This window comes from Pezoporus wallicus, unplaced genomic scaffold (assembly GCF_028554395.1).
Source record: "Pezoporus wallicus isolate ANWC-B61680 ecotype Strahan unplaced genomic scaffold, APGP_CSIRO_Pwel_v1 contig_8819, whole genome shotgun sequence".
Taxonomy (NCBI): domain Eukaryota; kingdom Metazoa; phylum Chordata; class Aves; order Psittaciformes; family Psittacidae; genus Pezoporus; species Pezoporus wallicus.
In genome coordinates, this window is record NW_026637548.1 from 174,535 (window position 1) to 194,449 (window position 19,915).

A 19,915-nucleotide genomic window follows, 5' to 3' on the forward strand; every position below is an offset into this window, starting at 1 on the left:
TGGTACAGAGCAGAGGCTTTATTTGCAAATGAGGTACAAGCAAAGTTAAGTACGAGCTTCCAGCTTATGCAGTGACGCTGTATTCTGTACTACAGTCTATACCGAGTACAACATACATGGCTTCCATGGGCTTAGAGGAGTTCTGGGGCATTCATGTTCTTTGCTACTTGCTTCATTTTTCCATTTCATAGTTGTGTTCATGTATCGTGTGAGTCGGTATTGCTGAGGGTGAGCTGGAAGCTCTGCTCTGACTAAAGAGGGTAAAATCAGTAAAATATTGCGCAAGGTGTTGATAGTACAAGGTGCTTTGTCTGAATTAAGACAAATACCCTTGATTGTATAGGAAGGATCTTGCCTTTGTTACCCTGCTCACTGTATTGTGGCATCGTTCTGTACTGCCACAGTTAATAACTTCCTGCAGTTTTGTTTTCTCTCTGCTTTACTTCTCCCTCCTCTACAGACTGCGTGAATGATGAATACTGGTTTGGAAGAGACAAAAGCTGTGACTATAGTTTTTCTAAGCTAGGACTGTCTGAGACTGGCTTCTACCAGAACTATAGCAAGAAGCACTTCCGAATTTTCAGGGTAGGTGGTACAAAGGTCAACTGTGCCTCTCTATCCCGGCATAATTGAAAAGATTGCCTTTGGTGGGGGCAGATCCTAAAGAAATCAAAGTTTAAGTGTATGCAGTGTTGGCTCCTTTAACAAGACCTTTGTCAATGCTCCATTCTGAAATAACCTCAGTAGTCTGATTTCCTGAGCCAACAATAGTAATTTTCTATAGTCTTTCATGTCTTCACAGTAAAAGTCATTGTTCCCCAGTTACCTTTCCTTTTTTTTTTTTTTCCTCTTTGAGGAAATGGGTCCAAGAAGTTCACATGTTGCCTACATTGAAGACCACAGTGCAAATGGAACCTTTGTTAACAGAGAGCTCATTGGAAGAGGGAAGAGGCTTCCACTGACTCACAACGCTGAAATTGCACTGTCTGTACAGACTAATAAGGGTAAAATGTCCCATAACTAAGTAGGTTCTTCATGTGGTGACACACAGTCGTTTCTGCAGTGGTTTGAATATGTTTCTTGCAAGCTGAGCTGCTTCATGAGTGCTGTTAAAATACAGCCATTAGGGTTGTATCAGTTGCTGTTTTAGTACTCACGTAAAAATTACCCATATCCACTTCCATGAAGGAAGAAAATTTAAAAGAAGCTGCATCAGGGACCACTGCACCATAGTATAAACTTTCATAGTTGTTTTCCTTTCTTTGAAGTACTTCTGTGCGTCGGTAGCTCTGTATGTCCTGGAGGGAACAGGGAATGGGCTGTTCAAGGGAAGCTGAAAATCCTCCAGGTGCTGCATAATAATTAAAACACCCTCACCAAAATTAGCAGGGTTGGGGCTTTGTTTCTTTGTCTTTGCTTTTGCACCAAGATGCCACCTTCCTGATTGTCACTTCTCTTGACTACCTGCTGTTGCATCAAAATTCTTACCTCTTTTGTCCTTAAACGTAGTGTTCCTTAAGCACTGTTGTGAAGGTGATACCAAAAATGTCAGTGTTCAGTGCTGAAACCACCTTGCTAACTCACAGCTGATGTCATCCAGAGCAGCAGTTAGCTTTTAAAATATATGTATGTTTTTGTTCTAGCAGGCACACTTTCTTAATTATCTTGTTGACTTTAAAAGCTCAGGAAACACAGTTATGTAAAGTTTTAAAGTTATTAACAGGAACACGATTTCCACTTGTCTTCCTAGTGTTTGTATTTTCTGATCCTATGGTGGATGATCAGTTGGTGTTTCCTCGAGAATTCAGAGAGAAATATATCATGTCCAAGACTTTGGGAAGGTAAGTTTCCTGCTTTCTGCAGTTTTAAGTGTTCATTTTCTTTACTGGGTTTAGCAGCTTGGGCTGGAATTACTGGTGTTCATTGAGCTGCTGCTGCAAAAAAAAACAGTAAATAAAACCAGAATGCAACCACCTGAATAAACCTGTTCTTTTAACAGCTAGAACAGGGTTTTAACTTTATTCCCATCATTACCTTGGGTTTTGTAACCTCCCATTAACTGTGAAACTGTTTGTGTTTTTTTTTTTCTCTAAAAGAGAATAAAGTCTGTAGATTCTTAGCAAGTTTCACCTTTACCTTGTAGATTTGATTTAGTTATTGGAAGTAAAAGGAAGAGGTTTATGTTAGAATACACGCTGTTGAGGCCTTCAGACAGAATGGGGAAGAAGTGTTCTCAGGAAAGAGGGGAAAGGCTATCTTGAGCAGAGGCTGTTCTTTTACCTTTTGGAAAAAGATGGCCAATGAACAATTTGGAGAATGGTTAAGTGGAAACAAATCTGAGTGCAAAATACAAGGATTTCTTCCCGTAATATAGTTGCTACTTATTCTAAGTATTGTCATACCTAGTCAGATTTGTGCAGTCCGGTGCTGAGAGAACTCTTCATGAGGTTCTCTTAAATGCATTTGTGTGATTTGCTGACAGAGCCTGTCCGTGATATTCACTGGTACCCTTTGTACAAACAGATTAGTTGCTCTACAGATCTACTGATACATTTTTGAGTGGGTGGCTCTTGACATCACTTGCTGTTTAAGCAGGCTTCCAAAGTATTGAATGCGTTCCGAGAAAGTTTTGACAACATGCCGTATTCAGAAAGTTAGAAAGCAGCAGCCTCCAGTTGTGTGTAATCCAATGCTTTCATTCCATTTGTCTGCACTGGTTATGCAAATTCCTGTAAACTACTTGCAAGTGTTAACCTAGCTGTGCTTTTGTTAGTGGCGCCTGTGGAGAAGTCAAACTGGCGTTTGAGAAGAGCACTTGTAACAAAGTCGCGGTGAAGATCATCAATAAACGGAAGTTTCTTGCGAGTGGGATTGAGGCAGTAAGTAGTTTTGTTTGGTTTTCTGTCTGTTGGCTGTCTTGCAGTGCTCCTGGATTATCTGGCAACCTCGCTGCCTCCCCAGCTCTCTTAAACTAAAGACCAGTCTCTTCCTGGATGTAATTTCAAGGTAGAATTCTGTAGAAAGTGCTTGCTTTTAGTCCTTGACCACGTTTCATCACGTTCATAGTTTGGGACTGTTTGTTCAGTATATACAAAGGGTGTTGGGGAGTACTGTGGAGTTTATCTCCTACAAGGCATAAGATAGGTGCATCGTAAACAGCAAAGTCTGACCAGAAATCTACAAACTGCTAATTTTGCTGTATTCTCCATCATAATACTTCTTTAAAAAAAAGCCTTTTGGGAAGGGCTTTCCATGTGTCTTGTAGCAGAAGCCTGAATTTGTGGGAGAAAAGCATGCCAAGCGGCTGTATTCCAGTGTGAGAGAGAGAGATCCAAGCATATTTGTATCTATTATATAAATTTTATGTAAGCTTATAGGATAAACTTTGAAGAAAAATACAGTTAGAGGCAAAAGTGCATGGAAGGAGGAGTTGGACAGCTTGTGCTGCTGTGGATTTACTGAAGTTAGTTCAGTTTCTTTGATGGGAAAATGGCCTTCAGAGCACAGATACAATATACAGAATCTGTTCAAACTGACAAGTAGGAAACTACTACTTGTGTTGGAAAATATGTTTGTGAAGACAAAAATTCTGAGGTGGAAAGAGAGGCAGCTGAGGAAGGGGTGCCAGGAGGCTTCAGTGGAGCAGAGTTAGTCACTAGTGGCAGGTTTGAGAATTTGTCTTGAGATTAGTCTTCCCTCCTATTACATTTACACATCATGGCACAGAAAATGGGAAAACACAAATTCAACCCTTTGGCACTGGCCTGAAGTCTCTGTTGAGAGCCAGGAAGATTGCAGTACTGACAGTATGCTGGAGAAATACAAGTTAGATAATGTTTAATAGTGCAAGGTTGTATACTTGAAAATCAGTGACAGCTTCTGCTATAGCCTACACTTTCCCTAGTTCAGAGGAGAAGGTACGATTACTTGCAGATGAATATATGACATCAATATGATTGAAAATTGCAAAATGCAACTTTGAAACATTTGTAATAAAGATTAAGAAATGCCATTGTACAAACAGATAGGACTGCATTGGAATGTTGTATATGGATTTGATTGTGTGTGGTTAGAGATGATTTGGAGTGGAAGAGAAAAAAGTAAATGCTGGGCTGATTTAATGAGTTGAGCTTAAGCCACAGCTAAAAGAATCTGTTTATGTTATCTTGCTATGAGGGCTTGGAGAAAGTAGCATTTCATTTCAAGGTTAGCCCATATGGAAAGGATCTTGGAGGGAGGAAAGGTGTTTAGAGGACAATACTGGTACATACTCACCAAGATTTTTTTAGTGTAGTTTGGAAATTAGGTGAAGATTTCTAACCTGCAGTGAAACAATATGTCTGGAGCAATGTCTTTCTACAGACAATAAAAGCAGACTGTTCATTTTGTTCACTGAAGGCACCTGATGGGTTTATGGAAAAAAGGCTGTATGTTTATGGAAAAAAGGCTGTATGTTATGGTCACTTAGAGAAGCAAGGGACATGAAATGATGGTTTTTCTCTTTTTTTTTCTCTTATTTCTGATGTGTCTTATTCCAGAAAAGCTCTCTTACCTGTATGATATTTGATTCTTTTAATAGAATCCAGCTTTTAATATCAATACAGAAATTGAAATTTTGAAGAAAATTGATCATGTGAGTGTTACTGTACATTTTTACTCCTTTTTGCTGCCTACTCTACTTCTGTAGTTCACGGACCTTAGTGTAGTAACTAAAGATCCATTTTATCTGTCTAGAAAATATTTGAAAGGATGTGTATAACTTCTGTTATAAATAAGTCCATTGAATGCTTTTTCTTTAAGTAGCTGCAGATTTGAGGGTTTTAAACTTTGAATAACTAAAATGTAAATTTGAGAAGTAATTTCAATGTTTCAATGGTTTTGTGTGTGGAGGTATGGGGGGAAGACAACAGACTTGAATACTAAGTGTTTGCCAAAGCCTCTGGCACAACTCAGTTGTATTAAGTGTTAGTTTAACAGGCCTGGTTGAAATCAGACTGAAATAGGAGCTTTAGGGTGATAAACTCTTGATAATGTTAGTTTTTACAAATCATTCTACTTTTTTGTGTGTGTCCATTTGTGTTCCCTTTTTTATTAGCCTTGCTTAATCAAGATCAAAAACTTCTTTGAAGCAGAGGATTACTACATTGTGTTGGAACTGTAAGTAACTTGTTTGAAAGTAAATGCATAAAACATGGTATTTTTCATAGCCACGCAGAAGAGAAATCATTCTGAGCTCTGGAGGTTTGGTTTGGGTTTTATTTCTGTTTTCCAAAACCTCTATACAATCAGGAACTTGAGTGACTGGGGAGTGATCCTGCTCTGCTGGGCAGGCACTTAGTGCCTGGGGAGGTGCCCACTTTGCTGCTCTTGTGGATTGCTGCTACTTTTTTTGATTTTGAGCTTCTAAGAAGAGGCTGATCAAACCCCTTGTAACAATTCCCACTGAAGACTTAGGAGATCAGGCCTAATTCAGTAGTGCACGTGCTGTGTTTAGGATGTTGCTTACTCCTTTTCAAAAGAATATGCTTCCTTTGTAGCTAAAGTAGCCAAATGTTTTGGTCTCAGTCTTGTCCAATGAGATGAATTTTTTGGACATAATACATTGACTTGTTACCTGCATTTGTTTTAGGATGGAAGGAGGAGAATTGTATGACAGACTGTCAAGGCCAGTCAAGATGAAAGAAGCTACCTGCAAGTTGTATTTTTATCAAATGCTACTGGCTGTAAAGGTACATAATTATAAACTCTACCAAAAGAAATATGGTTATGCAGATGATTGTCAGATGAATTTTTCTGTCATTTGTCACTTCTGAAACCTGTGCAAGCAATTGACAAGTTGGTTTAAGAAGATTCTTTACCTCATTACAGCGAAAGAACATTCAAACGCTCTTACTTATTAATAACAGGACTAAAATAATAATCCACGCTGTGCTCACTGATGGCAAGATAACCATGTGTGATTTCTAGTAGTGTGTGGGCAAAGAGCCATCTATATAGTAGCCTTCAAAAAATGTAGTGATCAGATGCTGTACTGTGCACTCCTGAGTAAATGTTTCAGTTCAGCAGACAGCAGATTAAGACTACTTTAGTAGGTCGCAAATATTGGGCCCTTATATAAATTCATGAAATGATAAGTATATTTTGTTAGTAACTTCTGCAAGATTGTTTCCTGTGTTAGACTTAATTGTCTGAACCTGAATATGCTTTCAGATCAATTCTTTCCCTTTTTCATTTTGACTCAATTTTAGTATCTTGCAACTGCAGAGAGAGAGCAATGAAAAATCGGAAAGGTTACACTTGAAAAATGTCAATAGTCTATTTTTCTTTGATCTGCATCTATCTAGTATCTTCATGACAATGGAATTATACACCGAGATCTAAAGCCAGAGAATGTGCTGCTTTCATCCTCTGAAGAGACGTGTCTGATAAAGGTAAGGAAACTTACATTCTTGTTCATTTAGAAATTTGGGAGTGTTCCTTCCCAGTCTTCTAAATATTTAGCTAAGCATAGCAAAAAAAATATTATGCAATTAGTCATACAGACTGTGAAACATTGAGGTGTTTTTCATAATTGTAATTTTACTTCTGTGGTTATTTCAATGCCTACACATACCTGACCAACTGAGAAATGTGCTTTTTTAGCACTAAATTGAGTATATAACTTCAAATGGAGTTTTGAGAGGGTAGAGTTGGGTTTTTTCATGGTAAACTGCTTATTTTTTCAAGTAATCTCTTCTAATAATCTATAGCTCCTTTATTTGCGTTGTCCATTTACATCCAAACCTGAGAGTACTTCTTTGCTAGTGTAAAGTGTGATCCTCTGTTATACTTCTCCCTACTCCCCCTTTCCCATTCTCTGTTTTGTTTACTGAATATTTAATAAAGTTAAAGTTTGGGGTCAGTTTTGTTCATAGTCATGTACCGGAACTGACTTGGAAGGAAGAAACTCAATGTTACCTCCTGATGCATGTTGACAGTATGATATGCTCTAGTACATCAATCCTAATGTGTAATGTGGTGTTACCATTTTTAAATGCAAGATTACAGATTTTGGACAATCCAAGATTCTTGGAGAAACTTCTCTTATGAAAACTTTATGTGGTACTCCCACGTATCTTGCTCCTGAGGTTCTAAATTCACTTGGGACTGCTGGATACAGCCGAGCTGTGGACTGCTGGAGTTTAGGAGTTATTCTTTTTGTATGGTAAGATATTGTGTAGATGCTACCTTCATCGGGCAGTCATTGATATGGCTCAAGACTTGGCAACTTCAGTATTTCTATTAGGAAGTGAAAATGTGTTAAAAACTGTTTACATGTAAAAAAATGCTATGTTAGCAGATGCTTTAAAATGTGTAATTTTAGTGTTTCACTTGCTATGACAAAATCTGTGTTATTTAACTTCTTTCCTTTTCTATAGCTTGTGTGGCTACCCACCATTCAATGAGCAGAATACTCAACTGTCTCTGAGAGATCAAATCACTCGTGGAGAATACACGTTCATTTCAAAAGAATGGAAGCATGTGTCACACCTGGGTATGACTCCCTTGCTGTGGGCAGCAGAGTATCTAACTCTTTTCTTGTAGTTCTTGTTTTCCTTTAACTTCCTTTCTCTATGCTCTATGGCATGTTGCATATTGATATATTTAGATTTTAAAGTAGTCTCTTCAAAATATTTTGGGGTTTTTTTTTTTTTAGTTCAAAGTTGAAGCATTGGAAAGAGCAGGCGCATTTTCATTGAAGAGATTTCTTAGTAATATTTCCCTTTATTAACTACAGAAGTATTGAGTTTGTGGACACTTACGTCTGCTTTTCCTCTTTTTGCTTTTTCTTCTGAATTTTATCAGGCTGGTCTGAAAACTTTGCCTTGCTCAAGGATTCTTCAGGTGTTGAACTAAAAATGACACGAATTCAAGGAATATGAGTTGGAATTCCAAGATAGAAGTATTAAGACATAGTGGTGCTAGTCTTTAGCGGTGCTTAAAATATCAGCCATGTTTGTGGAATCAACTATTGAGTTGGGCCACTCTAAGCTAAATAGTCTGCAGAACTATTTGTGTTTGTATAGCAAACCAAAATGGGAGTTACTGTCTGCATGCTGTTCTTGAGGAGATTTTATATGCACAAAATAACTGTATTTGCCTTGGACACTCCTTTGTATGTGCAGAGGAGTTTCTAATAAATCATGTGATCATTCTTTTTCTAATAAGCTTACCAAATATAACTCCTTCCTGAATGATTTGAAGCTTATTCAATAATAAGTCAGACATATATGAGAATGGAAATTATGTTATGGTTATACATAGTCCTAATGGTATATACAAAAGAAAATTCAGATAACAAGGAAAAGTTAAGTCTTGCCAAAATTCCTATATGGAAGATTTGGAGTCATAAAATACAACATAAGTGCCATATTTTTCACAGTGCCTATTAAGCAGTTTCCTAAGAAAACGGTGATTATGTGACAGTGTTGAGCACATGTGTATGTCTTGTCTCTTCCATCTTCCCAGACAGATAATCTTCTTTCCAAGACACCATAAACCAGAAAACTAAACTAAGCTGTCTTTGCTTGTCTACAGTAATACTGAAACTTTTAGGAAAGTGCTGAACTTCCTTTGCATGGTCAGAGCATAGATTGTGGACATGCTCAGTATATCTGCTGGTAATTTTGGTGTACTGAAAAGTGTTGAATCACATGCATGTGGAGGAAGAATGGTTGCAACTGGCAGCCCTCCCTGTGCATAGAAAAAATAAGGGATCTGCCCAGGCAGTATTTTTGGGCATTGTTCTGAAGTGTTAGAAGACACTTGTTGCACATAGCTTTGATGTACGCCTATCGTAGAACTCATTTTCAGGTAATGAATTTATTGATCATATGTCAACTAACTCTTTTTATTACCTTAGCTCTGGATCTTGTGAAGAAGCTGTTAGTAGTGGATCCAAGCAAGCGTCTTACAACTGAGGAAGCCTTAGAGCATCCTTGGCTTCAGGTAGGAACTGAATCTTAACTGAAGTACTGCAAAGCTGGGTTGTTCTGCGAATAACTTCTTCATGTAAATGCAAAGGCAGTTCAGTAGCCTGAGTGCTGCGAGTTTTTGTTGATACAGTGATGCGTTGCCTGGTCCTGCTTCTGTGGAGGATACCATAAAAGGGATACAATGGTGGGCCATAAGAGCTTCAATTCTTTAGCTCCATGGGAATAACAACTCTTACTGTAAGTCAGAGCTTAAGTCCATAGGTTGTCTCTGACAGCAGCCAGCAGAAGAGCAATGGTCATTTGGTGCTTCTCATAGAAATGCACTGCTTCCTGCTAGCTGGCTGAACAGTTCTACTGCTGCTGTAAGACCAGAGAGATCCTGCTGCCTACTTATGGAGAGAGAAGAGAGAAAGAAAAGACTGTATATTTAGGAATTATTTGTTCATTTTACTGGTGTTGTCATGACATGTACGAAGAGAAGCCATCAGACCCCAGCCTGTAGGATGACATTAGCCCGGATACTGTAGCTGCCATCTTCCTGTTGGGTAGCTCTAAAGCAGACAAAGTGTCTTGAATAGACTGCTTCCATCTCTGTCGGAAGCAAGATGATTTTGCAGTACCTTGGTGCGTGTCAAAGCCTTTGTGGGATGCAGCCTTCTCTTTCTTGCAGCGTACAGAATTGTTTCTTTGCTCTCCCAACAAGCAAATGCTGTCTCTGCAGCACACAGATTTTCTTCTTTTTCCTGTTCTCCTTGTCTTTTCGTCTTGCAACGAGAACTAGACACCCTGTTGTTTTTCTGTTCATTTTCTTGGCTCCTGTCCCTAGCAAACCTTCAGTAGCTGTTACCCCTTCTTATTGCTGCTTTTACAGCATGGTATGCTTTCTCAATCCTTCACTTCCATGGTCCTTTTCAACTGTTGTTGCTGTGTGTGGTCTTGTAGCCTTGCCTGATGGTGTTCAGTGCCTTTTCCCACCCTAAACATCTTTGCTCAATTTCCCTTTTGACTTCTTTGCCCTCCACCTTGCCATGAGCTCTCCATATGTAGGTTTTACCTTGCCACATCACAAACTCTTCTGCTAGAGAGAAAAAGGAATCAGTAACTTCTTCCTCTGTTCTCCACAGTGGCCACGCTATCCTTGGGTTTTTGTCTGTTGCCTTTGCCTTTTCTCTTTATTAGCTGGATGATCCATTGTTTTTGTGTCTTAACTTGCAGCACTGCAGCTCACGTGACTTTATATGCCCTCTCTGCACAGGCTGAGGGCATTACTCAGCCCTGACCAGTTTGATTACCTCCTGATGCAGCCTGACACATGTGAGAATGTGTGTTATTGCTAAGTGTGTCGGGACCCTTGACAGCAGCTGTACAAACCTGTATAGGAGAGCCTTTTATTCTCTTGGTCTCATGATTTTTATTACATCGTCGTATAATAAAGGTGGCTAAAAGCAGTTTGGGTCCTTGCCAAGTGAGGTAATTCTCTCAGGCTATATCCACAAATGGGATATCCTATATCCCATGGCTGATGTATCTTCAGTAACTTGTATTCAGGTAAGGGAGACAGACTCAGATTCTATAACTTGTCCATCTGTCCCGCTGGAAGAAGGTATTTCACAATTTGCATGGTCACTATTCTGTGGTTATTCCACTGATGTTTGACTCTGGATCAAGTTTTATAGGCATTGTAGAGTACTGAACAGTTCTGTCAAGCTAAACTAGGTCCTATTCCAGCCTATCACCTTTAGCTGAATAGTGTGTCAGGACTCCTGCAGTTCTGTCATCTCTGGCCTTTCCATCAAAACAGCTGTTTTTGTGGGAGAAAGATGAAACTGATTTTGATGTTAAGAGAATCAGACTTCAGTGGTTAAGGGTTAAACACCTCATGGTCTCTGCTCGGGAGTACTTGGAATAGGTAGTTTCCAAATATCTGCCTGGATCAACACTGTACATTAGCGGTTGAGCACACACAGTTCTTTCTACTTCTGTGCTGTGCCATTCAACAAGCTGCAAGTCTGTTGCTCTGTTTAGTGCCAGCTTTTCTGTCACTAGTTCCCACCAGCCAGTTGGTTTCTGCTGAAAGGCTGACAGGCCTCTGCTTTTGTTGAAGGAAACTTATTAAGCTGCTTCTTGCCATATTCTAGCCCTGTTTCAACAGCCTTTGTATGCCTCCATGATCTGCTCTAGATTTAATGGAAAATCCTGGATCTCTGGATTTTTTAATAGAAATTAAAACCCAGTCTTCATGTGTAGTGGCTATTCTGTCCTTTCAAATGTTTAGTCCCTGCAGAGAGGCCTGCAGAAAAGGCATGAGTATTCTGCTGAATACCTTCTTTTAGTACAACCAGCAGCTTCTGCATCCTTTCTGAGGCACCTCAGAACTCTTTAATGTCTAGGGATCGAGATGTGTTTTTTAGAGACCACATCTTATTGTGGTCCTAATAGGATGGACCGCCTCCCTTGAGCATTGTAACAGAGTCCTACTTTCTCATCTTGTTTGCTTAGGCAGGCAGTGACAAATCCTGCAGTTTGTTTCTGGCAAGTGTCCAGTGCTGTTGTGTTCTTACCATGATGCGTATGAGTAAATCTTACTGGTTTGGGAGCAATCTGAGTAGGAGACAATTATTTCCCTGCCTCCTGTTGCAGTCCAGTTAGTTTTGTGAGAGGTTGTCTTTAGGTGGTCTTTTAATAACTTTGGCACTCCAGAGGTGACCAGTGGCCTATGAGCTTTCCTGGATATTTTTGGTTGAGGAGGCTGAAGAAACTCGCCCAGTTTACCTCTGAGCCACACAACAGGTTCTATTTACTCATGCTAAGCATAATGCTTTCATATTCTCCTGCTGGGAACAGTGTCCTGTTTCAGATGCTTAGGTAAAGAGCATAAGAAGCAGGGTGGAAACAAAGGAGTATCGCTCAGTGCGCAACAATCAGCAGCTTTCTGTGACAGAAAATGCGTTTGGCTGACTGTTTTGAAGCCATTAATTTGTCTTAATCGTACTGTTGGGCATCAGAAAATTCTTGCTGGCATTCCTGGCTTTTACTACTGTATTTTTGTGTGTAACTTCTACGGTGAGTTAATGAGATGTAGATTTGTACGTTTAAATTATAATTCTGAGCAGGAAATGTTATTGATAAACTATGCAACACTGAGTTTTAAGAATTGCTGGCATGCTTAATGGGAAAGGGAAAATATATGACAGCGATTTAGACCAGCTAAGAATTTGAAACATTTCAGTATGTAGACTCAAGCTGTTAGCATCTTGAATCTATATTCCCTTTAGGGACACCTCTTATGTTTAATTTTGAAGACGGGACAAAAAGCTTCAGGAAACATCATACCTGCAAATCCAAATGTCATCTAACGTTCAGATGCCATTCTTTAATCTGTTTCCCTTCATGGGCTAAGAGTATCAGTTGTTAATACGTGATGTTCACTGCCTGTTTGGAAGGCCAATATCCAATATGTTCAGTTCTAGATATCATACACGTTGAATACTACAACCCAAAGAGCAACTTGAGTCCTGTTACTGTGAGTAGTGAGAAGGACTTACTGGCTCCCCACTCCCTCTTGTGTTGTCTGTAAGTATTGTCTTTAAAAGTTAGTATGGAAAAACCACAACAGAGCATGAGGTGCCATAAACCTGTTAGCCCTCTCTAACGAATTGGAGTCCACTAAAGAATTTTTCAGATACTAAAAGCAAGCATGTGCTCCAAACAGAACAATTTCGACAGCTTTATTTAAACCAATAGAGCTTTCAAATTAGTGTTTTAAATACCTGTGCTGCTTACTCCATTCTTTGCTTAAATCTAAAACTTTAAAACTTAGTGGGCTGCTTAAACCTAAGTACAGTGGAGTTGTCTTACCTGTATTTACCAGGTCCTAATAAAACATTTTTCAAAGGCATATAAACAATTAATTCCTATTTCTTCCTCTGAAAACTTCACTGGGATTAGAATGGGACAAGATCAGTTTGGTTGCATGCGGAAGAAAAACTCAGGTGTTTGTTACATAAATGGAAAAATATTTATCTTATCTTGCCCATCAACTCATATGTGCCCACAGTCAAAACAGGCGACACTGGGAAAAAAAGTCAGGTCGCAGTTCTATATAAAATAAACTGGATGTTTACATCAGAGCCTTTTTGTAGCACTTCAGAACATAGTTAAATCAAAAAAAGGAGATACTGCAATATTTCACAGCTTTGAAAAAGAACCCCCTCCTCTGCCTTCACCCCCAAGAAATAGTTGAAACATTTTAAATCCTTCAGAGCTGAATGATCCTTATTTCTAATAGTCTCTAACAGTGACTTCCTGTTAATTCATTTTGAGTTTCCCAATCTGTGCTGTGATAATAGAACCAAATTACACAACCTCTTAGCTTCAGTCTGTTGTTTAGAATAAATGTCTGGGTTTTGGTTGTAGATCAGTTGTTCAGTTGGTGAACACACTGCCACAGCTCAGCCAAAGGAAATGATCTCTATGAAATCACTATGAGCAGCATACTTCATTTAGTCCTGGGAAAGGTTTAAAGACCCAATTTCAGATTTGGAAGTTTGATTTAGGGTTTACAGGCAATCCATAGCAACCCATTCTAATAAAATTCCTGCAGAAAAAATTGCTGAAACTGGAGAATGAGATTTCTTTGTAAAACAGGGAGTATACTATGTCAACTAGCCAACCTGTGGGACTAATGTCCTGCTCTCCGAGGTTGCCCAGCAAATACCAAGAGCACCCAGTCACTGGCAACTGAACCACAATGAGATTACATGCTAGCTTTTGTTCTTAAAACATGCCTGACTTTCTGCTAAGCTAGCTTCTCTTAACAAAGGATCTCTGCTGCCCTTGACCCCTCTTCTGTCCTTCCCTCCTCTTAATGCTCCTGCAGCCAGGCCTGGTTATGCGCAATTGAGACTTAAAAGCTTGCTTCTTTCTCAGTGCATCTCTCCCAGACACTTTCCCTCCACTGATGGCAGCTTCTGGCTTACCACTTTGGGTACACAGAGAATGAACTGTAGTATCCAGTGAACCTGAGTAGAGATATGAATGCTCTATGAGTAATACAATATTTGTTGATAATAATTTGGGTTTTCAAAAGGGAAACATCATTTCAGTGAAATGCTTTCCAAATGTTTCCATTTACAACCTTTAACGTGTTCTATGGACTTGCGTTATGGATAATTTTAAGATACTGTTTTGTTTGAAAGTTTGCTGTGTGGGTGGGGTTTTTTGTTTTTATTTTAGGGTATGGGTGTTCTAGCTGGTTCTTCTCTACCTACTGTGTACAACAGGTTTGCTTTGCAGGGGCAGTAATGAAAACTACCCAGATTTGGGATACTGATGAAGCTGAGCTAGTAGAAATGAAAATATACTATTAGAAAGGAAAGTCATTATGAGAACAAAATGTAAGGCAGTAAGGAAAATATTTTTCAAGAGCAATTGACTCTGGTGAGAGCAGGCACCAAGTCCTTATGAGGCGTCTTCTGCTAAGGCTGCCTAATGAATTACCTGCAGAAACTCCTAGCCTGTATATTCCGTTCTTTCAGTGCTGTTACACTTTGTTGAATGATAGTGCAAGTTCAAATTTAGCTTGACTAGTATTATTTAAGTAGTTACTAAGGAAAACTGTGTATTTGGAGAATGAAATAGAACTATTTTTTTCTTACCAGCACTGCACATAAACCACCTGCTCAAAATTCTACTGTGGGGTGTATCAGAATCATAGAATCACAGAATGGCTTGGACTGGAAGGAACTTTTAAAGATCATCTGGTACAACCCCCCTGCCACAGTCTTAAGTATTCCCTATTCTACTTAAGAGTTACTGCTTTTCTTCTCACAGGATGAAGATATGAAGAGTACATTTCAACAGCTACTTGCTCAGATGTGTGCCAGTATGAACCCACCGCAAACATCAAAGATGGTATGTGTAACAGATAATTTGAAGATTAACACTTGCTGCATAGAGAAACCAGATTTCAAAGTATCAATAATAAGAAAATTAATTAATTTTGAGAACTTTGAGAAATGTGCATTTTGGCTGTATGTAGCAGTCTGCTGATTACCTTTGATTTCTGCATTGAAGCAATGGACTTTTGTGCTTTGGCAAGGCGCTTTGCTTAAATGCGTAGAAACAGTCTCCAAGGCTTTAAAGATTATGCATACATTGAAAATTAAATTGTTGAACATGTATGTTTTGATGGATTAGAATCACGAATGTTTGGTATTCAAGGAAAAATTCTCATGTTAGTGAAAGTTGAGACTGGTTATTGTGAACTTTATTACTGGATGCTAATTAGAATTTTAAATTAGTGACGAATAAAATTGGGGGGCAGTGTCTTATATGAGAAGGATCAAAACCAATTAGATAGATATTGGCAGAGAAACAATTGTTGGTCATGTTGCTGTTTGGTCACAGAAAGGAGACTTCATCCAACATCTGCAATTCCGTAGCACACAAAGCAGTCAGGCTCTGTCTTACCTTGCGTCATGTAGCCATCCTGCTGCATCTTTCTTTTAGCCAATCACCACAAGAAAGCGTCTTCATGAAAATGAGGAGGAATCTGGCTCTTCAAAGCGTGCTGTTCCTTCTACATCATTGCAGAAAATGAGGTGAAGAAGAAAAGAGAAAGTGACTTCTGTTACTTATAGCTTTTTTATGGAAAGCAGATTTTTTTTACTTAAGAAAAATCTTAATAATGGAATAAATGTTGAAGATGCAGTTGCTAAATAAAAATAACTTTGTAAGACTGAAGTGACTGCTGTGTATGCATCCATCTTTTGGTTGAAGACACTTGCTGTAAATTGATTTGAAAAGACTAAAGCCTGAAATAACCAACATCAAGTAGGAATTAAGGTAAGACATTCATGAGTTGGGTTTTCCCATATCTGTCTGTTGCAGAGGTCTTTTGTGCTTTGAGACTTTTGATGTTTAACATCCATGTTAATGATAAAATGGCAATTCTTGTACATGAACTGGACAGAGAAACATCCATGGGCATCTGGATTTAAAAAAATACCACACTGGTATGTGGTTTTGGTTCAAATCCACTCTGGATACCCAGGGGTGAAAAAACATCTGTCCTCCCAACAATCCCTTCTTGGTGTACCTACACTATCAATTGGAACATCCTCCAAGAGTTCTGATACTCTATAGCTCACCTCAAGGAAAATGGATATATGACTGCCATCTGCTAGTAAAAGCATCACAAAGGTCTCAGTGTGTTTGCGCCAGGTTTGTGAGCTGGTGTATGGCAAATGCCAGGACCTTGTGATTTGGTTACCAGTTTAAAAAGACCTGCATCATTGCAGATGAGAAGGTAATTCGCAAGCTGCTGCTTATCCTGCAAATTAACTATACTTGGTCTTTAGATAGAAAACTGTAGCTTACTCCTCTCTCTTTTTTGCATCCTGCTGTTGGTGTTGAGTTTTCGGCTTTTTTGTTTTGCTTTAACTACTCTGCTTGGAGCCTTTCCCTGGGTCCTAAGACCTGCTTTCTAGTGAAATCTTAGCTTTGATGTCACTCATTTGAAGTCAAACCTTTGAGCCCATGCTGTGTGTTCATCATTTTACTTCAGAAAGCTCTCTTAAGTTTCATTTTTCCACAAGAGTAAGTTTGGGAGGTGTTACTATATTCTGCTGAGGTAAAGTCGCATCCAATTTTCACTTACACAAGAAATTATTGTTTCTTTATTGTTTGTTACTCACAGCATGATTGTTTCCAGCATAACTTGCATGGTTTCAACGGGCATGGGTCGACAGCGCTCGCATGCCGGCTGTACGAGGGCAGTGGGACGACACAGGATGCGCCCGCGGTGCCGGTAAGAGCCAAGCCACGCGTGACCGGGCTCGGGGCCGGTGCCGGAGCCCCGCTTACCCTCGAGCAGCTGTTGCTAAGGCGGCTGCCGCCGTTGGGAGATGCTCTTGCACCCCGACGGCCGAGCAGCGGTTCTGAGCTGCGCTCCCCCTGCGGACGGGCCTTTGGAGGTCTCACGCTGAAGCGGGCGGCTCACACCTTTTGTGCGGTCCAGCGGGGCCGGGCTCGTCCTCAGCCCCGCGCTGAGGGGCCTCGGCGGGCCCGGGCGCTGCAGGACGGCCTGCCACGGGCGGGAAGCCGGGCTCTGGCTGCAGGACGTCCGGAGCGGGGCTGGCGCCGCCGGGCGGGGGGTGCCAGGGGTCCGGCCAGGGCCCAGCCCCGAGGGCGGGGCCGGGGGCAGAGCGGTTTCCCCAGCTCCGGGCCCGGAACGTGGCGCCGCGGGCAGGGCGGCCGGGGCGGGAGAGGGCCGGCGGTGGGGGGGCGGGGGGCGGTGGCGGCCCCCTGAAGAGAAGGAGGCGGAGCCAGAGCGTGATGGAGCAACAGGCACCGCCGCCCGGCCCGCCGGGGGCCGTAGCGGGGGGCCGGGCTCGGCGGCGGCGGGAGAGGGACGCGGAGCCTCCTCGGGTGAGCTGACTCCAGACGGGAGGCGTGTGCTGTTAGCGGCGGCGGGAGCGGCCCCTCGGCCCGTCCTCAGGCGGGAAGGAGCTGCCGGGCCGGGCGGGATCGCTGCCGGGGGGCGCCGGAGGGAAGTTGCGGACGGGCCGCTGTCCTGGCCCGGAGCGGGAGCCGGCGGGGCGGGCGCAGGCCCTGCTGCTGCCGGCGGCGGGCAGGCCGGCGGCGGGGCAGCTCACCGGGCGGCCGCGGGTGTGCGGGGTAAGCGGCGGGTGCCCGGAGGGGCCGCCAGGCCTCGGGTGCAGCCGCAGCCGCCTGGCTGGGCTCTCGGCTCCCTTCGCTCTGAGCTTTTCGACGGGCCGGGAGGCGCGCCGCCTTCCCGGTGTCCCCGTGGGCTCGGGTCCCCCGCCCAGCCCCAGGCCCGCGGGCGCAGCGCGGCGTTGCGGGCCGGGCAGCGCGGAGCGGCCGCCCGTGTGCGGGTATTCCAGGTGCGAGTTTCCTCCTGCAGTTCGCTGGAGTGAGCACCCTCGTGCCAGAGCGCGGGTGTCTGCTTGAGGGTTCTGTTCTCTGGGCTCCCCGATGGGCAAAACCGCCCGGGGTTGTCTTCCTGGAACCTCGCAACTGGCTTGGTATGTGTGCCCGGGTGCTCTTCAGTCCTGCAGGGTTTACTGCTCCGCTGCAACCGATGGTGCAGACCTACTTCCAGCTCGGCATGCCAGCCGTTGGAAAAGTTGTCAGTAACTTGGCTGGAAGAGCTTTGTTGCTAACACAGTTTGGAGTCTTGAGGCTGGATTAAGTCAGTGCATCTTGGTTGACAGCGAACGTCACTTAAGGCGGTTCTGTTTGCTGTAATCTGGATTGAGATTAAGGGTGGGATGTGTTACCACTCCCGGCAGTCCCTATGCCTATGGTTTAATGTTGCAGCCATAGGGATATCCCTGGTTGTCTCCAGTAAAGGGAGAGTTGAAATGACTGGGGTGTCTGTGCCTTCTTGTCCTTCCTCTGCTTCTTTCCTTGGAGCTGTTCATTGTTTACTTTTGGATGTCTTTAATTTGTCTTGGAGGCTTGCACAATGTTAGACAATATCGTTCCTCTTGTGCTTTCTTCTGGTGTTGAGTGAGACCTCTTCAGGTGCTAATGAAACCCTTTGAAGAGAGTTTTTAGATGGATGGATGAGTGGGTGTGCCTTCAATATTGGAAGATTTCTGTCAGTACTAGGGCTGGAATTCTTCCCTTTTTTGGGGAGGGGGAGGTTGTCTGTTTTCTGAAGTCCTAGGTCATACCAGTGTATAAGATTACTGATTATTATTAGTCATAACATCGGTAATTATTATTATTACCTCATACTCTGTACTATCCTAATCTTAATTTTAAAGAGGTGCAAGCCACTGCTGCAACAGCATCAGTCTGTGTATATATTTCTGCTGGGTGTTGATCAAGTCTTGTTTCATGTCTCTTCACGGCTGCGTTATCCCCTCCTGACTGAGGCTGAAAGCCTCTTGTTGCCCCTTGTGTGTCCTGGCTGCTCGTTTCTTCTGCTCCTGCGAGGCAAGGTCACTGGAGGTGGGGCTGCAGGGGTGCAGTGCCTGCTACCTGTGTGTCAGTGGGTGCTGCCGTCACATTGTGCCGCCAGACCTGCGCTCCCTTCATTCTTGTCATGTTAGGTTTCTCTGTGTCCAACAGTTGTCCCACAACAATTGTCCCCCCCCCGGCTAAGGGGAGAGAAAGAAAGGGAGTGAGTGAACGAGTTACCTGACTGGGTTTAAACCACGACAGTGGCAGGCAACAAAATCCAGGGAGCACACGCACCTGCTGCCTGACAGGTCTTCCTGAAGGGACCTTCCTGTTCAGACCTGGCGTTTGCTGTGTTACTGAGTTGTCAGTCTGTTGTCACCAAGTCTGTCTGCCTGTGCCTAGCTGAGGGTTCAGAGTAAAAGGTCAGACTCCTTACTGATGATTTAGAATTTAATTATTATTCGCAACAACCAAATTTAAGATTCTGTGCTTCCTTTAGCTTATACTAGATCTTTCTTTTACATTTATGGTAGGTATGTTGAATGACAATGGGAGCAAATGACTCTTCAGGCTAACGGTATCATAGAATAGTTAGGGTTGGAAAGGACCTTAAGATCATCTAGTTCCAACCCTCCAGCCATGGGGAGTCAACTTCTATTTCTTCTCTGTGGCTCAGTGTCATACTGACCACCTCCTAATAAGAAAATAAGATCCTTTCTGCTTTAATTTCTCATTCTTCATCTCGTTTTTTCTGTACTGTGTTTTCACTCTGTTTCTCCTGTTCCTTAAGAATTTCAACTCTTTTCATATATTCCTTTGAAATGACTGACAATAACATGCTGTATTCTTGGTGCTGAGGGACTGTTCCTGATCTCTAAGTTTGTTCAGCCTGGAGGAGGGAAGGCTCTGGGGAAACCTTAGAGCAGCTCCAGTGCCTAAAGAGGCTGCAAGAAACCTGGAGAGGGGCTTTGGACCAGGGTCTGCAGGGACAGGACAAGGGGGAATGT

The 19,915-nt window shown here is 42.1% G+C and overlaps 2 protein-coding genes across 9 annotated transcripts in view; both read left to right on the top strand.

The window, feature by feature from the left end:
- The first annotated feature begins 239 nt into the window (after nt 1-239).
- Nucleotides 240-15,719, top strand: CHEK2 (checkpoint kinase 2). Of its 6 annotated transcripts, XR_008971794.1 has the most exons (14): nt 241-585; nt 857-1,004; nt 1,751-1,841; nt 2,774-2,879; nt 4,580-4,633; nt 5,096-5,157; nt 5,630-5,729; nt 6,345-6,431; nt 7,041-7,204; nt 7,419-7,534; nt 8,903-8,988; nt 12,440-12,548; nt 14,808-14,888; nt 15,486-15,532. XR_008971794.1 is itself a non-coding variant. In XM_057406173.1 (13 exons), the coding sequence occupies exons 2-13, from the start codon at nt 860-862 to the stop codon at nt 15,579-15,581; spliced, it is 1,188 nt and encodes a 395-aa protein (XP_057262156.1). In that variant the 5' UTR covers nt 242-585; nt 857-859; the 3' UTR covers nt 15,582-15,719. The 6 variants fall into 6 exon arrangements, 3 of the variants coding, with proteins under 3 accessions (XP_057262158.1, XP_057262156.1, XP_057262157.1); XR_008971795.1 differs by lacking the exon at nt 15,486-15,532 and having other exon boundaries at nt 12,440-12,498; nt 14,808-14,881; XM_057406173.1 differs by lacking the exon at nt 12,440-12,548 and having other exon boundaries at nt 242-585; nt 15,486-15,719.
- Nucleotides 15,720-17,261: 1,542 nt separating this feature from the next.
- TTC28 (tetratricopeptide repeat domain 28) overlaps nt 17,262-19,915 on the top strand; it is a 122,690-nt gene continuing 120,036 nt past the window's right edge. For 2 of the 3 annotated variants that reach the window (XM_057406176.1, XM_057406177.1), the window contains exon 1: nt 17,262-17,405. In XM_057406176.1, the coding sequence (XP_057262159.1) occupies nt 17,313-17,405 (93 nt within the window). In that variant the 5' untranslated portion in view covers nt 17,262-17,312. The remainder of the gene's footprint in view (nt 17,406-19,915) is intronic. The other variant, XM_057406179.1, reaches the window with a different exon arrangement.

What these genes read in the sequence shown, in the direction of transcription:
- CHEK2 (XM_057406174.1), top strand. Translation starts at nt 860, where the DNA reads ATGGGTCCAAGAAGTTCACATGTTGCCTACATTGAAGACCACAGTGCA. An exon ending in TACTACATTGTGTTGGAACT is followed by an intron (nt 5,158 to 5,629) that starts GTAAGTAACTTG and finishes CATTTGTTTTAG; the next exon opens with GATGGAAGGAGGAGAATTGT. An exon ending in GAAGCATGTGTCACACCTGG is followed by an intron (nt 7,535 to 8,902) that starts GTATGACTCCCT and finishes TTATTACCTTAG; the next exon opens with CTCTGGATCTTGTGAAGAAG.